The 20,676-nt window shown below is 40.6% G+C and overlaps 1 protein-coding gene across 19 annotated transcripts in view; it reads right to left on the bottom strand.

The window, feature by feature from the left end:
* NIN (ninein) overlaps positions 1–20,676 on the bottom strand; it is a 96,101-nt gene that overhangs the window by 33,570 nt on the left and 41,855 nt on the right. For all 19 annotated transcript variants that reach the window (XM_073211263.1, XM_073211261.1, XM_073211252.1 and 16 more), the window contains 11 exons: positions 18,232–18,271; positions 16,706–16,896; positions 10,369–10,515; positions 9,714–9,881; positions 9,108–9,244; positions 8,657–8,797; positions 8,248–8,422; positions 5,451–5,561; positions 4,975–5,064; positions 2,659–2,797; positions 871–992 (listed from right to left, as the gene is read on the bottom strand). In XM_073211263.1, the coding sequence (XP_073067364.1) occupies positions 871–992; positions 2,659–2,797; positions 4,975–5,064; positions 5,451–5,561; positions 8,248–8,422; positions 8,657–8,797; positions 9,108–9,244; positions 9,714–9,881; positions 10,369–10,515; positions 16,706–16,896; positions 18,232–18,271 (1,461 nt within the window). The remainder of the gene's footprint in view (positions 1–870; positions 993–2,658; positions 2,798–4,974; positions 5,065–5,450; positions 5,562–8,247; positions 8,423–8,656; positions 8,798–9,107; positions 9,245–9,713; positions 9,882–10,368; positions 10,516–16,705; positions 16,897–18,231; positions 18,272–20,676) is intronic.

The following is a 20,676-nucleotide window of genomic DNA, read 5'->3' as shown; positions in this document are numbered from 1 at the left end:
CTAGGCATCCATCCCAGCTGTCAACATAGGGTCTTAAAATACTTAATTAAAATCAAATATTGAACACCTATCAGGCACTTTGACGACCTTTGGGAACAGAAAGTTAGGTAAGATATAGTCCTGCCCTCAAGGAGAAACCAGTCTAGACATGGGTATGACAAGTACGAGCAAGTATGCTATCAGGCAGAATGCAAATATATAAGGTATAGAAAAAAGAGCTATAGTGTAACTCAGAGATTTAGAGGGAGAGACCACATTTGGTCAGGGAATTCGGGAGTGTGTACATGTAAGAGACAGCACCTGATATAAACTCTGAAGGGTAAGTAGGCTTTCAAGAGTTAGAAAGAAACAGTAACGATGCACGTAATAACATTAAGCAAAAGAGGGCAGAGTTTGATGAAGAACAGTAAACTTCCTGGTCAGGCTGGAGAACAGGGTAACTCAAGGACATGGGAAGGGAGGAGACTGAAAGTATAAGTTGAAGCAACATGGTGGAGGGTTTTAGAGGCCAGGTTTCAGAACTTGTACCTAATTTAGGAGGTAACCCTGTTAAATCACAGGGCTTTTTAAATTTTATTAAATTTTTTGTTGGTTTGTGTTTTAGCAAGCTGGAAATAATGTCTTCAAGTTCCAAGATTGCTAGGATCGAAGGTAATTACATTTTGGAAAAACTCTCTTCTAGGAGGAGAAGGCCTCACCCTGAGCCTATGAAAGCATCCTGAGGAAGCAGGCTCCCAGCAGCTACCACACACAAGAGGACACGTACAGGAGGTGCTGTTCTGTGAGCCAGAAGCACTGGAAGTGTCCTACATGCAAAAGCTTGTCAGGGTTCAGGGAAATCAGAGAAAAGGATTAATATGAAGGACTTACTTTATCTTCAAGTTCCAGTCTTAAGCTACTTAAGTCCCTGCGATGTTGTTCTTTCAGCTGCTCGATGACCAGCTCCGCCTCGATGCTCATATTCAGTGGATGGCAGTCTCCAGAACCAAGCCCTGAAAATACATGGCATCTGTTGACCCTGCACAGGTTCTTTCAATAACAACTGGCATCTGAGGAGGGACATCCAGTTTGAGGAATAATTTTCAGCCTAAATTGCCACAGATGAGACCTACTAGGAATCAATGGAAGCTAAGGGATGTCTCTTTTGTTTTCAAGCATTTTGTGAAAACAGAAAAAAATAAAGGTGATCAGATTCTTTCATGTACCACACCTTCACAGAATCCATCTTTCTGAACAGCAGGTAGCTGTGGAAATTGTTGCTTAAAGGTGACCTCCTCCTACTGAAAATCCTACAGAGTGAGCCAGCTTGTTCAAACCATCCAGCTGTGCCTCCATCCAACACACACTGGGTGACAAAGCAGCAGAGGGACAATGTGGCCTGCGATGCCTTAAGCTATTAACTTCATTGGTCAAGACAGCCAGCCCACCACTCAACCATACAGAAGATCGAGTGTTGTAATATTACTCTCTTGTAACATTAAATTATCAGCTAACAAGAAAGAGTCCACCTCTGCACCTGCCCGTGATGATGACTGAGGAGGACACTGAAATGTGAAGCATAAATTGGGGACTAGGCCAGCACACAAACAAAATGATTACGTTTAATACTATGTAGAAATCTCTTAAGAGAGAGGACACAAAAAGGTTTTTCATGTGGAGGTAGGTACACAGGCAGGTGGGAGAAAGGGCGTGCCCAGCGTACAGGGCTGACAGTCTCGCTTTGGGCTCCTCCTTCATGTATCACGGCGTATCCCCAGTGGAGTGGGGATGCCCGGGGTGCCAACCACCAGAAGATGGAGCAGCTTTACATACCCACAGGGAGACCCCAACAGTATGGAGAAGCCCAGAAAAGCTTCTGAGATGATCCTATCATCAGCTGGGCTCCACCCTTACACTACAGACAACAGACAGAATCAGAGGAAAGGTCTGAAGGCCTCTTCCTGTTCCCAGTCCTATATTTATTCTATAATAAATAAGTGAAGAGAAGAATAAACAACCCTTGTAAGAACGTTCACTCCTGTTCTAAGTAGCAGTGGGTAAAACTATTTATAAGAGAAGAGTTTATTAAGAGCCCTTTCTGAAATTCAAACTCAACACTCTAGAGGAAAGAGGCAGGATACCAGGAGGGAGGAAAAGAGCTGATAATGAATGAGGAAGCCCCCAGACAGCTCTGCCTCCCGACCTAAGGAACAGGCAATCAACACTTACTTATTTGTTGTTTTGCAGAGGCAATGCAGACATTTAGCACAGAAAACCAAATTCTGTGGTTTCTGATTAGCCTGCTCTCCAAAACCATCATATACCAGTTAGACACTCTTTTAGAAAGGGAAGATTCAGCAATAGCTCAGTGTCTGAATTCTCACATTCCCAAGGCCTGGATTCTCAGTCTTGTGGCAGGCTTTTTTTTTGAACAAAGCAAATATCCTTGTGGTTTGATTTTTTCCATTCCTTTGTTGATGCTTATCAAGATCAGCTGGAAATATTCTTATAAGGACTTCAAGGACAAATGAAAAAACAGACCACAAGGGAAATAGCTAAATAGTATTGCCAAAGTCTTCTTTTTGGTTGCCAAAGTTTTACAATTTCACATTCAATCATGGTTCTAAAAACAAAAGCCAAAAGCAGAGACTCTAACAAGATGGCATATGAATGGCTTACCCTGGTCAGGCTCGATGTGACCACTGTTAACATCAAGTTCTTCTGACAGTGAGTTCTTCAGGGGAAGTCTGAACACTTTGCCTTGAGTACGATATTCTTCCAGTTCAGACTGGAGTTCATCCACTTGGTCTTGTAATACCTGGAGTTTAAAAACCAACACAAGTCTTAGGTGTGACACCAAAAGCACCAGCAACAAAAGAAACTAAATAGGTAAATTGGACATCATCAAAATGAAGAACTTTGGTGCTTCAAGGGATACCATGTAGAAATTAAAAAGACAACCCACGGAGTGGGGGAAAAGATTTTGCAATTCATTTAACTGTAAGGGATTTGTAACTAGAATATATAAAGAACTATTACAACTTAATAAAAAGATAAATAAACTAATTTAAAAATTATGCAAAAGATCTGAAAAAACATTTCTCCAAAGGAGATATACCAATAAGCACAGGAAAGATGCTCAACCTCATTAGTCTTCAGGGAAATGCAAATCAAAACCACAATGAGATACCACTTCATACCCACCAGAATAGCTGGACTCAAAAAGACATAACAACTATTCATAAGGATGTGGAGAAATCTGAACTGTCATACTGGTGGGAAATGCAAAATGCTGCAAACCGTGTGGAAAAAGTTTGGCAGTTCCTCAAAAGGTTAAAAATACAGTGATCATATGACCTAGCAATTCCACTTCTAGGCATACAACCAAGAGAAATGAAAATGTACATCCACACAAATCCTTGTACACAAATGTTCATAGCAGCATTATTCATAATAATCAGAATACCCACTAACAAATGAATGGATAAATACAGTGTGGGATAGCTGTACAATGGAGTGTAATTCTGCAATTAAAAGAGCCTAAGTACTGACACTTGCTACACCATGGATGAACCTTGAAAAATTGTGCGAAGCAAAGGAAGCCAGTTACAAAGGGCCATATATTATGTGATTCCATTTCTATGAAATGTGAAGAATAGGCAACAGAGGCAGAAAGTAGATTATTAGTTGTATAGGACAGGGTATCATGGGAGAGAGTACAGTTAAGTGGACTGATAGTTTCATTGGGGGTTATAAAATATTCTAAAATTTATAGTGACAGTTGCACAATTCTGCGAATATACAAAAGATATTGAATTGTACACTTTAAATGGGTGAATTCTGTGGGTGAACTGTATGTAAACCTGTTAAATAAAAAGTTGAACTGATTGGGGGAATTTTTGGAGGTAGAGCTGACAGATTTTACTAATAAAATTATCATCTTTAAGGACATATAAAGGATATGTGATGTGTTGATCTGGGTGGTTACATGAGTATACACATGTCAAAATTCATCAAGCTATACATCAAAAAAGACCTGTGCATTTTATTGTAGGTACCTCAATATAAAAATAAAAATAAGTAAATAATAAACTTTAAAAAGACATATAAAGAAAACACCACTACTTGCTTAGAACTAAGAGCCAAAACTTAATTGTTAAAGCAGCGTAAATGTTTCATTTCTTTTCTTAAAATGTGCATATATACTTCCTGAGAAGGCAGGCTGTGAGCACCCTCATAAGGAGGTGATTGTTTTCCTCATTTCTGCACAAGTACAATTTTCACCTCAAGTAGTCAGACTCAGTTATACTTACCTTGTTAAAATAAACAAGTGCTTGTGGTTTAGAAAAAAAGAAATCCCAAGTTCCTAAGCTTAGAACAGTTACTTTTAAAAAAACAGATGCCTATTATTTGTAAGGATGTTCTTGTCTCTTCTGGTAGGAATTTGTAATGATTTACTAGCTAAAGACTTAAGTGGTTTCCTTTTCATTTATTTACATTTTATAAATAAAATAAGGAATATATTCAGAAAAAAAAAACCCCAAAACCACAGGACTAAAACAAATTATGTCAGATTAGGTCTTCACTGATTGATTATGAAAGGCTAATTTTGGAATCAGCACAATATGACCACATATTCCTCCACTTGGAATAAAACTTTATTTTCCTCTAAGCACTACCAATTTCTGACCTAAATAAAGCAGACTTAAACGCAGTTTGCATGATTCCCCAATATTTTGGGATACTAAATGATAATAGTTGACATTTGGGTGAAGTGCTCATTCTGTCCCAGGCTCTGTTCTAAGCACTTTATATATATTTACTCACTGACTCTTTGCAACAACCCTATTGGTGGGTACTCTTCCTTTTACCATCTTTTGGATGAGAGTTGAGGCACCCACAAGTAAGTGGCTTGCTCATGGCCATACAGCCGGCGAGCAGGGGTGGGACCTGACCCAGGCACTCCTCCGCATGTGTGCTCTTGTCGCCACTCACCCTGCACTGTTGCTCGTAGTCATTTCTCATCTGGGTCAGCCTCTCTTCTTGCAGAAAGAATTCAGCACTGCTGGGATCGAGGTCACCAAACTAGAAAAGGAAAAGGGAAAGCTTTCATTTGTCCCAAGTGTTCTTCTTTGACCTATAACATACCAAAGGCCCCAGTTAGTGGCGTTCACCCGGTCTCTTGAGTATGAGAGGAATGTGACATTCAAGCAGAAACACTGCCAGCTGGATGTTGGGGAGAACATACTAGAGTGATTTGTTCAACTAAGGCAGGGATGGCTTCTCTACACTGTGCCATGCAAAGTTTCCCACATATTCAACCTACAAAGTTACATCCCTGCAAAAACGACAGCTTCTTTTAGCCATCTAAATGATTCCCAAATAGAAGTTCTCTTAGTGGCTTTGATTTCACTTTTGAGTAAACTACACTCTGGGCTACACATCAGGAAATCGCACTTACACAGACTTACCTTTTCTGCTAACACATTTTCCAAATTTCGCTGAAGTTTGTTTGTCAGATTCTCATACTCTGACAACTTCTCTGCATTTTCCAGAAGCTCATTTTCTAGACGACTGTTTTCCTGAAGAAATTTGGAGAAATTAAATGGGCATAGATTAAAAATAAGTAAATTGCTGTACCATTTTATATGATGCATAAATCAGTGCTTTGGATTGAGAAAATTTGTTCATCTTGAAAGCTTCAGTAGATTTAGACAAAAGCAAATTTTTAAAAATTATTTATCTTATGACCCAAAAGTAAGCCTCCTCTTTTTTTGGTCCTATAGAACAGAACTATGCTATCCAATATTATAGTCACATGTGGACACTGAGCATTTGAAATACATATACTATCACATCATACATATAAAACACCAGATTTAGAATAGCACAAAAATGTAATGATATAGCTCAGTAATCATTTTTTTATATTGATTACATGCCAAATGGCAATGCTCTGCAGATACTAGATTAAATAAAATGACTTAAAGTTAAATTCACTTGCTTCTTTTTACAGTCTAATGTAGTTATTTGAAAATTTGAAATTACATATATAGATTGCATTGTATTTCTATTGGACAGCAGTACAGAATATTTAATGACACAAAAAACATTCTCAATATATTGCTGAGTGAAAGAAAAGTGGTTGTTCATCTTGTTCATCTCAGAAAAACTATAAAAGGTAGAATAACAGTAAAACCAATTTTCATTAGTTTTAACATAGTTTGGTTTATATTTATGATTTTATTCTGGCTTAAAGATATAAAAGTTATACATATTCATATTTGTATGCTTAAATTATTACAATAAAATAACACATCAACTTAAGTCCACCAAGGGTGGGTTTTTTTCTGTACATACATTTGTTGGAGAGATTTCCACCCACAGTTGTCAAAAAAAAAAAAACCACACAGACATGCCATTTGACATATTTTCTATTCCAATGCTAAAGACTAATTGGAACAACATTATTTTCAAAGTATATTTTGCCAAAAGAATATAGAGCCATTTTTTTTTTACTGAAGTACAGTTGACATATAATCTTATATTTGTTTCAAGTATACAACAGAGTGGTTCAGCAGTTACCCACATTATTAAATCCTCACCCAACTACTTCAGTTACTATCTGTTAACATAGGAAGATGTTAGAGAGTCAGTGGCTGTGATCTCCATGCTGTACTACCATCTCTGTGACCAACTTATATTATGATTGAGAATTTTTGTGCCCTTTAACCCCCTCACTCTTCCCAACCTCTCCCCCATATGGTAGCCACTAGTCATTTCTCAGTGTCTGTGAGTATACTGCTGTATTGTTCATTTTGTTTTGTTTTTAGATTCCACAAATAAGTGAAATCATATGGTATTTGTCTTTCGCCACCTAGCTTATTTCACTTAGCATAATATCCTCTAGGTCCCATGTTGTCACAAATGGTGGGATATTTTTCTTTTTTATGGCTGAATAATTTTCCACTGTGCATATGTACCAGATCTTCTTTATCCATTCATCTACTGATGGGCACTTTGGTTGCTTCCATATGTTGGCTATTGTAAATAGTACTGTGATAAACATAGGGGTGCATAAAAGTCCACTAAGGACCTGAGAGAGCTTCTGGCAGGCACAGTGGGGCTGGGGGCACAATGTTGGGGATTGCTGCCAGAACCTGGGTTAGAAAGGTATGAGGCAGGCCCCCTGCCAGGGGCCTTCAGAGTTACCACACTGTACTTTTACAAAGGGTAACAGCATGATTATAAGTGATCTTTAGTCAGGTAACTGTAATGGCCACGTGGAGGTTGGATAGATGGAAGGATGCACATAAGTCACATGAGTGGTGATGAACTCTGAACCTCTTCAGAGGCTGTGGAAATCAGGAGGAAGGGGGTAAACCTGAGAGGCATTTCAGAGCACCAAGAGGACTTAGAGACCAATGAGTGAGGATGACGGGGGATTTTACTTACACCACATGGTGATAATGTAGATTAGGGGGGAAATTCAGGAGAAGCAGCAATTTGATGGTTATGGAGTGAGCATTTTTGATGTGTGGAGTTTGAGGAACCTCAACAATAGTGAATATTCCATATGCACCAAGTACCTGCCATACACTTTATGTGTAGCATCTCATTTAATCCCATATCAGGGCTATGGGATAGGTATTACCATGGTGCACATTTTTCATATTAGGAAACAAGTTTGGGTGACTTGATCAAGGTTTTCCAGGAAGTAGTGGTATCCAGATGGGAGCCAGGCAGTCTAAGTCCAGAACCCCTCCCTGCTTCATCCCCAGACCACATGGTCCCAAATTATCTGGTGCCAGAGTCCAGTTATCAGAAGGATCACTTCCTCTAAAGAGGCACAGGAAAGGAGAGGAGGATGTATATGGGAAAAGGCATATTTGGAAGCAGAAAAACAAAGCTGATGCCTCTGTGTGGCAGGAGACAATGTCATCCGCTCAGATTAAGGGGGTGGGGAGGTCAGGGAAGGGAGAAGCCCTCAGCCAGGTGCCAAACAGCCCTGAGGGCTCCGTGCAACTTCCGGTGGGTAAGAAGAACAAGGTACACTCAGCAACACTGTCGGCAAGCGAAAAGCCTGGACACTCCTGAAAGACAGAGCCCAGCAGGGGCTCTGCCATACCTGCATCATGAGCCAGCCGGGCGAGCTTACAGGAATCCTTGGGCTGAGCCCTGGGCAGACCCTGCCCTCTCACAGAGCTGGGCTTCTCCATGTGGCATCCCTAGTAGGGATACAGACCATCAGACTAAGAGGATGATTACCTTTAAGGAGAGGGCAAGGCGATCCCGGATGTAGTTCTCTTCTGTTTTTGCCTTTTCAATTTCCTGCTCAAGTTCCAAACGCTGCTTGCCCACCTGTTGCAGTATCTGCTCTCTCTCTGTCCGGAGCTCACTCTTTAAGGCTGCTATGCGCTCCTTGTACTCCTCATCCAGTTTCCTGCAAGAAGGAACAACCAGCAAGCTGCCACCACACCCCTCAGAGGTCCCCATGAAGAGCCACCAGAAATGGGAATGCAGAGCCACAGAGACTGGGAGCTCCTTGAGAAAGTGTCCAGCGTGACCTTCCTTTGGGCTTGGCCACATCTAAGTCTCGCCAGCTGGGTGTGGCCAAGCTGCAGGCGGGCTGAGCCCCAGGGTGGTGGGATGGGAGGTCCTGTCCTACCAACCGCACCTGAGGTTGTACTCATTCCGCCGCTCTATAGCTGCATGGTGATCATCCACCTCTGAGGCCATTAGAGACTTGAGCTTCTCAGCCTTGTCCAGATCTGAACGTAGCTTCTCTTTTTCTCTGACCACTTGATCAACTCGCTCCCTAGAATCAGAAATAAACTGAGTTATTTAAAGGGAAGGTGTTTCTAAGCAACTAGTAGACCCAGAAAGGCTCTCAGCTGGCTTGCTTCAATACAAAAATGAAACCAAGTCAACCAAAACCCTTCCGAAACAAAGACATTTGGCAGCTCCCTTCTGAAGGCTGCATACAAACCTACGCTCTCCCTCATGTTCACAGCGGCAAGATGATAGGAGATTAGCTGGATTTGCATAAAGAATGTATGGCCCAGGCAAATGAATGACTTGCTGGGCAAGTGGAAAGGGAATGGAGCAGGACCTCCCAGTCAACTCACAGCAAATGCCGGATCTCAGCCTTGAAGCTGGCCAGAGCTGCCTGGTGAACCACGTTCTTGGGGTCCAAAAGTTCATTTTCAAGAGCCAGCGTCAATTCTGTCAGGTTGATATTTCCATCAAGGCTGAAATCCAAGGCCTAGAAATCAGAACGAGTCAAGACAATCACAAATTTTGTCCTCTGAAAGCCAGAGATGTGAAAACAAACTCCAAGAACTGAATTTATAGTCAAAAAGTTGTATGATTACTTTTTTTAGTGGTTGCTTAGGAACATCTTCAATCTAGACGAAAACTAAGTTCTAAGAAATCAAAATGTGGTTATTTGCATGTTAAAGAAATACTATCTGGCGCTATAAATAAACACAATAGCATAACTCTAACCTTTACCAACCAGAAATTAGTTAACAGCATTTCTCTTGTCAATAATTTAGGGGTTAAAAACACAGAAAGACAGACTCCTGGTGTCAGGGGGAAAAGTTACCTCCTATCTCTTAGATCTTGTGAATAGAAGAATTATTAAGAATCAAATGAAATCACAGTTTCAGAAAACACTGGAACTTTCAATCCTTCCCCAATTTGTCACTTTTCTCCCATTTTAGTTGCCACACCTTCAGGATCTCCTGGCTGTTCTCAATGCCCTCTTCCTGCCAGGAGTCAAGTATTCTCTCCACGGATGCACAGCCCATCCCATCATCCAGGCAGGAGAAGACCCGAAAGCCAATGGTTCTCATCATCGCTGCTGGGGTTGTGGTACGTCGTCCGCTCTCATCGAAAGACTGGAAGAAGAGGTTTGAATGACCTCAGGCATTTCAACAATGTGTTGGGTCACGATCAAAACTGGTCAGTCTTGAGCACAAGGAGCAGAAGGCATGTTTCTCTAATCAATACTACTAGAAAAAAGGGTTATACAGACCCCCTAGTTCCCTTTCCCAAGTGAGTCAAGAATGCAAATCTTATCCAAAGCAAGTGATCTGGTAGAGAGTTCCTTGACACAAATAGGATGGATCTCTCCCCTTAACACCAGGTTTCTTTTGACACACAGCTAATGTTAAAGGGCATAATTAGTCTTCCCACTCTGTAATTTATGGTCATTTCTTAAACCCAACTTTTCCTTCCCAGTGGCTTAGTCCTTCTTTCTTACCCTTTTTTTTTGCTTCTTTCTCCTCAGTATTTTTCTTCAGACAACAGATTAACTCATTAGAAAGTATTCAAATGGGTTTCAGCTTCTACCCACAAAGAAACTACTTCCTATTTACTTCTTACCTGCATGGAGAGGTGTCTTTTCAATTGTCTATATGGAGTAGACGCCGATGGTGTAAGGGATTTTCCATTTTTGAACAACCCATAGAAAAAATCTTCTACACTCATTGTACCATCAGGATCAAGATTATGGAAGACTTCCTCAAGCATCTGGAAAAAGGTAACCACATATTTTAAATAGTTCACTCAAAATAACACAGGGCCCAAGTACACTTCTGGCAATAGAAACTGGCACCACTGTTGATCCCAGGACTCCAGAAATACAACTTCTCCCTTTATTTTCATTCCACTGAGTTTATTTTCTTTCCCAGTATATGTTCTTCCCCCTCACTCAACTAAATAAAAGCCCATTTTCAACAACTTCCTAATCTTATGAAACTTAACAATTAACTATTTTCTCTTTTACTCACACTCTTTAGAACAGGTAATCCTCAATGTTGCTATACATTATTCTTACAAATTAAAAACTTAACAAGTATAACGATATCATGGGTGGAAGATATGAACAGACAGACACTTCTCCAAAGAAGAAACTCAGATGGCCAACAGGCACATGAAAAGATGTTCCACATCACTCATCATCAGGGAAATGCAAATTAAAACCACAATGAGATTATCACCTCACACCAGTTAGGATGGCCAACATAGAAAAGACTAGGAACAACAAATGTTGCTGAGGACGCGGAGAAAGGGGAGCCCTCCTACACTGCTGGTGGGAATGTAAACTAGTTCAACCATTGTGGAAAACAGTATGGAGGTTCCTCAAAAAACTAAAAATACAAATACCATTTGACCTGGGAATTCCATTCCTAGGAATTTACCCTAAGAATGCAGGATCCCAGTTTCAAAAAGACAGATGCACCCCTATGTTTATCGCAGCACTATTTACAATAGCCAAGAAATGGAAGCAACCTAAGTGTCCATCAGTAGATGAACGGATAAAGAAGATGTGGTACATACACACACAATGGAATATTATTCAGCCATAAGAAGAAAACAAATCCTACCATTTGCAACAACATGGATGGATCTAGAGGGTATTATGCTCAGTGAAATAAGCCAGATGGAGAAAGACAAGTATCAAATGATTTCACTCATCTGTGGAGCATAAGAACAAAGCAAAAACTAAAGGAACAAAACAGCAGCAGACTCACAGAACCCAAGAATGGACTAACAGTTGCCAAAGGGAAAGGGACTGGGGAGGGTGGGTGAATGGGAAGGGAGGGAGAAGGAGAATAAGGGGCATTATGATTAGCACACATAATGTATTGGGAGGGGGCAGGGGGAAGGCAGTATATCACAGAGAAGACAAGTAGTGACTCTATAGCATCTTACTACACTAATGGGCAGTGACTGTAATGGGGTATGTGGTGGGGACTTAATAATGGGGGGAATCTCGTAACCACAATGTTGCTCATGTGACTGTATATTAATGATACCAAAAAAAGTATAAAAACATAGTATCCTACTGTTTTAATAATAAAAATTAGTTGGACATTCATTAAACCATTATATGGGGTGACTGTACATGATATTTTGCCACCACTGAATTTTTGCGGTTGGTATATTAGCACAGCAGAATTTGATCTGGGACAGATTACAATGATCTAAGAATCTGGGTCTGAAACCTGTAACTTGAGATTTGGAACATTGCTTGGAACAATACTGCCTGCTTTGGGTTTTTATCTGTCATAGTGCTTTAGCACAGGAGAAATGAAGATGGGAGAAGAAAGACTTTGTGTGTGCAAAATAGAAGGGTTCTAAGAGATGTAAGAGAAGGGAATTTTACCGGGAGATTTTGCGCCCTCTGGCAGTAATCAAGCATTCCTCATCATATAATTGGGGAAGGGGAGACTGGACTACAGTCTTTCTAGAAGCTCGCCTAGGATTATGGTTTGTTCTCTAGCTCAACAGAGGAATGGAAAGAATACAGCAGCATGAATCCCTGACACCACAAAAGAGGGAGAGAAGGCAAAGTCCTTCCTCCTGGCAGTTGGATTCTTATTATTCTGTAGGGACATGCCTCCTATGTACAAAACAGAAATCACCTTAGGACCTTAACATGCAGACTGATTATTTAAATCTGGAAGTGGAGCCTGAGATTCTGCATTTCTAGAAAGCTCTCAGGTGATGCCCATGTTACTGAGTAGCAAGGAAATAGAGCAAGCAACAAGTTTACTCTTGTTGCATTAGCACCTACAACTGGGTCTGTTCACAAAGGCCTCTGGACACATCCTCAAATTTTCAATATTCATTCATTCATAATCTGGACTATTGTTACGATTCATGTCATCTCATAATTGTTGATTTTACTCTTCATGTAAGTGCTTGAGTCACTTCTTTTATGTCAAACACTTTTTTCCAGTTTACATCCAGTAGGAAACATCTGCCTCTATTCTTGTTTCTATACCACTTCCTGTGGAGAGGACTCTGAAACAAGAAAACTAAAGAGTAGAAATCTTCCAAAGCAGCAACAATTTCTCATAGAGAATTGTACAATGAAACCAATGGACAGGTATTTGGGGTAAGATTCTGAGGTTACCAAGATTCCTTAGCTTTTTTGTCTCATTTTTATCAACCAAAAGAACACTTTCTTAGAGGACTAGGCTTTCAGGCCATCAAACTGGAAGTTACAATAAAACGCCTGTTCACTGACAAGTTAACCAGCCCATTCCGGCTCTAACCTTAGCTCCACACTGCTTGGCTTTGTGACCTTGGCCAAATCAATGTACAGCTTCCAGAAAGCTTAAACACTCAGCACCTGATCCACTCAAAGTACTGAAGCAAGTGAGTCCTGCCGGTTATTGTCCATGGCGGTGTGGGCAAATGGTGATTAAGAGGGTGTGGATTCAGAAGATGGCAGATGGGCAGGGTTGGGCTGAACAGAGTGCAAGTCAAATGGGCACCTGGGGCAGCCCGTGCAGCCTGTGCAGGAGCTGAATCTAGAACCCTGAGGACATCCTTCCTCCCCATGAAACACTAGCCAGGTCTTTTTTTTTTTTTTTTTTTTTTTTTTTTTGAGAGGGCATCTCTCATATTTATTGATCAAATGGTTGTTAACAACAATAAAATTCAGTATAGGGGGGTCAACGCTCAATGTACAATCATTAATCCATCTCAAGCCCAATTCTCGTCAGTCTCCAATCTTCTGAAGCATAACAAACAAGTTCTTACATGGTGAACGAATTCTTACATAGTGAATAAATTCTTACATGGTGAACAGTACAAGGGCATTCATCACAGAAACTTTCGGTTTTGATCATGCAATATGACCTATAAACAATCAGGTCAAATATGAATATTCGTTTGATTTTTGTACTTGATTTATATGTTGATCCCACATTTCTCCTATTATTATTATTATTTTTATTTTTAATAAAATGCTGAAGTGGTAGGTAGATGCAAGATAAAGGTAGAAAACATAGTTTAGTGCTGTAAGAAGGCAAATGTAGATGATCAGATGATCAGGTGTGTGCCTATGGACTAAGTATTAATCCAGGCTAGACAAGGGCATCAAGACATCCACGGATGCAGAAGATTTCTCTCAAAGCAGGGGGGTGAGGTTCTGAGCCTCACCTCTGTTGATCCCCAAATTCTCACCTGATGGCCCCCCTGCGACTGTGCCTGTCTTAGGTTGTTCCTCCCTTGAGGAATCTTACCCGTCTCTGGCTAACCAGTCATCTTCCGGGGCCATACAGGGAAATGTAAAGTTGGTAAGTGAGAGAGAAGCCATATTGTTTGCAAAGGTTAGCTTTTTACTTCTTTGCAGATTTATGCCCTGTGGCTTCTATGCCCAGCACTTGTCTCGAGGTATCTTTACCACCTGGAGGAATTATGATACTCGGTAAATTCGATATGAGGCACGAATTCTATTTAAGGGTTGTAATTAGGAAGGAAGAAGAAAAGCTATAGATATAGCATATGAAGGAAACATGGGAGGATTGATTATTTCTTTGACATATCTTATTGTATAGTACCTTAAGTATGTATGGGTTTTAAACTACTAACTAATTTGCACACACATATTAACATAATAGGAATACGGTGACATAAACAAAGCAAATCTATAATTACCATCCATCTCCAGTGAAGCCAAGAAAACCATTTAGGCACCCTAGGTATTTGTGAAAATTTATCTATGATATGATGGATATTGTCCAACTGTACTTGAACCATCAGACAAATTAAAGCAGCCCATTTCTGGGATCTGTTCACATCCCATATGTTCTTTTAACCATAGATAGTCTATAGTCATGAGATTTTGGAGTGCTACAACTTGCACCCCTCCCAACTCCTGGTTGAGTTCCAACAGTACAGATCCGGTCAAATTCGTTGTCTCACTGTATGCACATGCCAGCCTAGACATCTCCCTCCTCATTCCTATGGCAAGTCCAGGAGACGGTGGGCTGGATGCAGCCACAACCGCAGCATCATCCTAGCCAGGTCTTTTTTGCATGGCCGATTGCCCAATGTGTAGGTTGGGAAATAATGCACAAGAATAGGGATCACAAACCCAAATACCCGGAGAGGATAGGAAGGCGATGTGAATGAATGAGGCAGAATAGTCTTGAGACATTAGAAAGTAGTGCCATTTAAAGCAGTGAACCCAGCACATGAGTGCATGCTTTGTCCAAAGAAGCTGGCTGCTGCTCACTGCCAGCAAAATGGAGCCAAATCTTGTGACTTTTAGAAAAATCCCCTGACTTTAAAAAGTGTAGCAAAAGTTCAATTTTTAAACTTTGGGCAGGCCAAATAAAGTATCCTTTGGTCCATATCTGACATCTAGGGTAGGAGTTTGCTGTCAATGCCTTATAGCTGTCCTTGTAACAAGCAGTGATCTTCTTTAGATTTTCTTTATCTATCAAATGAGGGGAGTGACTAAATCTAAAATTGCTTTCAGTTGTAAAATTCTAGGATTCTAAGTTGTTTATTGATGAGATCATGAACATTCAGCTCCTCTGTGGTCTAGAGCTACTAATACAAAGTATTTCATAACTTTTTCTGGAGGAAGAACACTATGTAAAGACTATATTTAATAAGCAGTCCTTTACTCATCCTGAGATCAGAGGAAAATAACTGAATGTGATACTTCTTTTCCCAGGCTTTGGGAGCTCCACCACAGGAGAAAATGCAACTCACCACAAACAACTACAGTTTATTCCAAGAATTGTTCTTAGATAAATAATCCAAGTTTGTGTAATATCACTTGGCAAAAACAACCCATGGTTCTGCGAACTGCACTGGTTTATAATTTAGGAGGTTGAATTAAATTTTATGACTCAACGGCCACCACTATAAAATAACTGATCATTGAACCATTAAAAAGGTAGCTGAAGGGAATGTGATAGTCACATATGCAAGGGAGATGGGGAGAGAAAAAAAAGCCTTTCTGCATGCCAGGCTACTAGGAAGCTTTTGATGATAAATTTCTTTCTGGTTTAGGAAAATAATACCACTTAGCCCTTGAGGAAGCAGACAGCTTGGCTTCAAATATCATTACGATCAAAGATTCTCAAGCTACAACTACAGCCCTAACCTCTAGGTCTCATCAGTCTTAATTTTCAGTTCTTTGAAAGATATCTTGGAATTACTTATAATCCTGTGTTTCATGGCTTTTCGAGTGCCTAATCCTGCCAATCCGCCTCTTAATTTTTCAGAAAGTATAAAGCTCAGCATTTTACCAAGCAAGAGTCTTTTGGGGCCTCCTTTAAGACTCTTGTGTGTATTGTCGAGACCACCAGCCTACCCTTTTCCACTTCCTCATGACCAGATGGCTCCTGGCTGGTCCCCTGACCAAAGACTCTCTTTACATCAATTTGCCTATAAAAGCAGCTCAGACCATCCTCAGCAAGTAGTTCTTCCTGAATATATTATTCAGTCTGCTGAAGAACACAGGGATGATGCTGAGATCTTCTCTCCAAAAACCTAAAGTCATCAGCCTGGCCTTCAAACTATTCCCCAAACTTGACTGAACTCCCTACTTTGTCCTTCCTGCACACCTCTCCCGAATTTTGCTCCATGAATGCCACAACTACAAGTGCACCTGACATCATGGCCACACTGAGCTAGCGTCTGATGATGATATGAGGGAACGTGCTTAGCACAGAGAGAGGCACGTGGATGGGCTCAGTAAATGCCAGCTATTGTCAGTTTTTCTCTCCACAACACAATACGAGCTCTTCAAAGACAGAATCTTCATGGATGACTTTCTAGGAAAAAAAAGAACGGAGGCTCTGTGACATTCTGCCAGAAGCGAATACATGGCTGTGCCCAGCCTATGGCCCATTTAGCTTTAAAGCATGATTATTATTCCTGAATAAAAATATGATACTAGGCTTACCTCTCCATCAACGTTTTGCAAACCATACTGCTCACAGATGGAGACCAGCTTCTTTCGGTTGAGGTGACCATCACGGGTGATCCCCAAATCTTCACAAACCTCCTGCAGTTTCTCTTCTATCCAGTCTTGGGGAGGAGAAGACCCACTCTGAGAGGCATGCAAGTCATCTGGGTTCCAAAATCTTAACTGGCCTGAAATGAAAGCAGATAGTGCATTGTCCTCAAAGGAATTCCAAAGAAAGAGAACCTAGTATCAAAGAAAAATGTGCTTTTTAAAGGAAATACTATTTTTAAAAAAAACATTATAAATGTTGATTGCATTTTGGTTTTATCCTGAAGTTCAAACAAAATGGAACCATTGGTTCTTAGGCTGCTGCTGGAATAAATTAGGTACATTTTTGTTCACTGGCAGTCATACCCTTGTAAGAAATATCATTTCCTGCAGTCATGCCAAGGTTCTAGGCTTGTTTTATTCCAAATGAAAACATTCTCAGGCTCAGGCTTTGGTGTGACAGGAAGAGAAGGCTGGTTGAGAACCATTCCAAAGAGCCTCAGCTAGCGCTAGACTTTATTGATAATCTTAATAATCTCCACTTTCTCTTCTGTCTAGGCACTAGAACTGCTTTTTACCAGGAAGGCAATAATTTCATGCTATCAAAAAATAATCATACAAATCTCAATATTAGTCTGTTCCCAAATCTTTACAAATCTGAATATTCTGACATGCAAACAATCCGACTTGAAAGAATACATGGTTGCAAGCTGCAAGTTACTAATTATATATTAAGGATAAGTTTTATTTGAAGACTTAAGGATCAAATTACTTATTTAAAAATAAAAATTTAAGCTCTATTAAAAGGTCTTACTTTTGGTTAAATTTTCTACTTACGTATTAGAGATTCTGTAAGGTCATTACTTAAACATGAGATAATTACTGACAGTTTTGGACAGTTGAGAAGAAACTTTAGTGCCGCCCCTACCATTTACCTAAGAAATTAAGCCCATCACGTCTGTGTCTTTCCAGGTTGGAGACCTAGAGAACACAGGGCAATTACAAGCACTTCAGTACAGCAAACCCAGGGTAGGCTGTGAAGCAGGCCGAGGTGCTCTCAGCTGGACCACAGCTCCACCTGCTGGCTAGAAGATCAAAGTGTTTCCATGCTCCTTAAACACATCTGAAACTTGGCAAGGAATGCATTGTAATAGGTCACACTATTTGGTTTAGGACTGTTCACAGATTAATTTGAAAGTCTATATAAGAAAGTAGCTCAAGAGTGAATTGCACATCTTAGTTGTCATACTTAGTGTCAACTTGCACGAAGTTAAATGCTAGGATTTTAAAACTATGAGCTACCGAGTGGGAATAAATGTTTTGTTGATGTTTTTCAGTTTACATCTTAGCTGGCTTCAAGCACGCAGGGCTGTTAGGAAGAAGGCTAACAGATGCAGGAAGGGGAGTGGGGCAACTCCCTGGTGAGTGGCAGCGCCCCCTTCCCAGGCAGGCCCAGGTGCACAGTCGGTTCCTACCTTCCGCTTCATACTCCTCACTGCATGGCATCTTCCAGCACTAGAGAAGGCAAGAGAAGAGGATTATTGTGCTTTAGATGTTTTTCCCAGATCACTTTCTAGCTCTAAAACCATCATGTGAGTGAATCACATGAGTCAGGACCCTCCAGTGCTTTTACCCAGGCGTGCTTTCCCCAGTCAACCAGCCAATCAAGAGGCAACTCCTAGGAAACACCACCACCTTTGCAGTATTTCACCAAGGATTTGCCTTTCACATTTGCGAGGTCACTCACTCAACAGCAAAACCTGTAACAATCTATAAAACCAAAGCAACTATCCAGAATCCACCAACTAACAAGGGTTTGCCCGCATACATTTAGGAATTTGTTCAATAAGTGTTTATTGGGTGCCAGGTATTATGCTACATCTTTGGAATACAGCTATGACAGACAAACCTATTTCTTGCAAGAAGTTTATATGCTAATAAAAACACGCAGACAAACCTATTTCTTGCAAGAAGTTTATATGCTAATAAAGACACGCAGATAAAAAAAATAGGAAGAACAATATTGTAGTGTATTAAGTGTTATGATGGGAAAGTTCAAGATGCTATGAAGGAATCTAAATGGGATCCTTCAGACTTGGGAGATCAGAGCAGACTTCCTAAAAGAAGAATGTCTAAACTGAGACCTGAGGATGAGCTAGGGACAGTCAATGAAAAGAAATAAGCAGCTACTATTTGCTGAAGTGGAGAGACCGGAATGGGCCTGGTGTATTTCTGGCACAGTGAGGAGGTAGAGGTGCAGCCCAACAGGCAGGCTGGAAAGCGCAAGCTAAATACATACACCTTTCCTGGTAAATTACACTAAAAGCTGTGAAATTTATCTGAACCAGGCCATTCTGCCCCCTTATTCTGCTGTGCCACTACTGGGCCTTGCCCAAGTCACAGTGCACAGCTGTAGTTTGGGAACTGCACAAAAGCACCCAGCCAGGGGCCCAAGTCAGAACAAAAACCACTGGGTGCCAGGGAACCACGCTGACCGGCCAAGCATGGCACCTCTGACAGGTCTGCTTCTGACAGGGGTGACAAGCAGGTCCCACCAGAGAGTGGCCTCGTCACTCCTGTCGGGATGTTCTACAGCCACTGCAGGAAATCCTGGTGAGGGAAGGTGTACCCCCCTCTCAAAACCTGGCTGCTGTCTTGGCAAAGATCTGGCTTTATTGAACGAAGCTACTTTGATAGCAAATAACCAGCCCATTCTCTGTGATGCCTAAACTGTACAAGATGGAACTAATTTCTTAGGACTCTGCAATAAAGCCAACAGGAAAATAAGCCTAATTAACTCATCTCCAGAGGTGGGATTCCTCATGGCAGATGGTGTGTCCCCTAAAATCCCGAGATTGCACCTGGATAGTAGCTCATACAAGTCGATACAAGTCCTTCCTTCAGGCAACCTGAGCCCATCCCCTTTGTTCCCCTCCACACGCATGCATGCCAGTCCTCTCCTGAGAACTTATTGAGGGACAGCTACCTACTAGGGTTTCACAGTTCCATGTTTTACTTAGAAAGATACTGAAGACAGCACCAATTCATGAGTTCACCAAATTTTGCTGCATGAAACTGAAACCTCAAACTGACAATGCCGAGATGGATGACTTCTGCCATACAGATGACATCCAAAGGCTGTAACTCAAAATAGGTAAGTTCTCTACAACTCATTCAGATTACAACAGAAAGTCACTTATATACAGGGCAGCTATGGAAACTGATTTAGGGCACAGTGTGATTTTTGTTGTTTGTGATTATAATTTTATCAGCCCACATTTTCACATAAAAACAACTCAAACCTGGTGAATATATGAGATATGAAGGGAATAGGGAGGGAGCAGTGAAGTAAACAGTCCTTAGATTTTCTTACATTATTGTTTCTGGACAGAGTTCAATGTTTTTTTATATATAAAAAAGTTTTAAATCAATAAAGCCCCACTAATAAGAGCATCTTGCCTGTCTGTTCCTCCACATTTATTTCTTCATCCAACAGGGCAATGACTTAAATGTTCATACTATTTTGCCCCCCAAGTTGTGAAGATTCATTATTCAGCACCAAAGTTGAAAAGATCCTAAAATGAAATCCATTAAGTCTACCAAAAAATGAATAAAATAGGTTTTTGTGATCTAAGAACCATTTGTCAAAATAAAACCTACCAAATCACATGAAGGGGATGATTTTTAACAATAGCACAAGCAAACTGACAGGAGAAATGGCAGAATATGTTATTTCTAGATGGGAAAAAGGCAGAGAGCCCTCCCTGGGATACATAGTTAGAAAAATGCAAACACACACCTTCAAAAAATCCTTGGTAACAATTTCTAAAGCAACAAGGTGTTTATCTTGCTACAATGGAAGTCTGTTTCTTACATTTGCTCACTTTCTTCTGAATTCATTTAAAAACAGGGAGCAATTA

The sequence above is a fragment of the Manis javanica genome, chromosome 8 (genome assembly GCF_040802235.1).
Source record: "Manis javanica isolate MJ-LG chromosome 8, MJ_LKY, whole genome shotgun sequence".
NCBI classification, from domain to species: Eukaryota; Metazoa; Chordata; class Mammalia; order Pholidota; family Manidae; genus Manis; species Manis javanica.
Note: the sequence above shows the minus strand (reverse complement) of the source record. Positions and strands in the feature narration are given on the sequence as shown.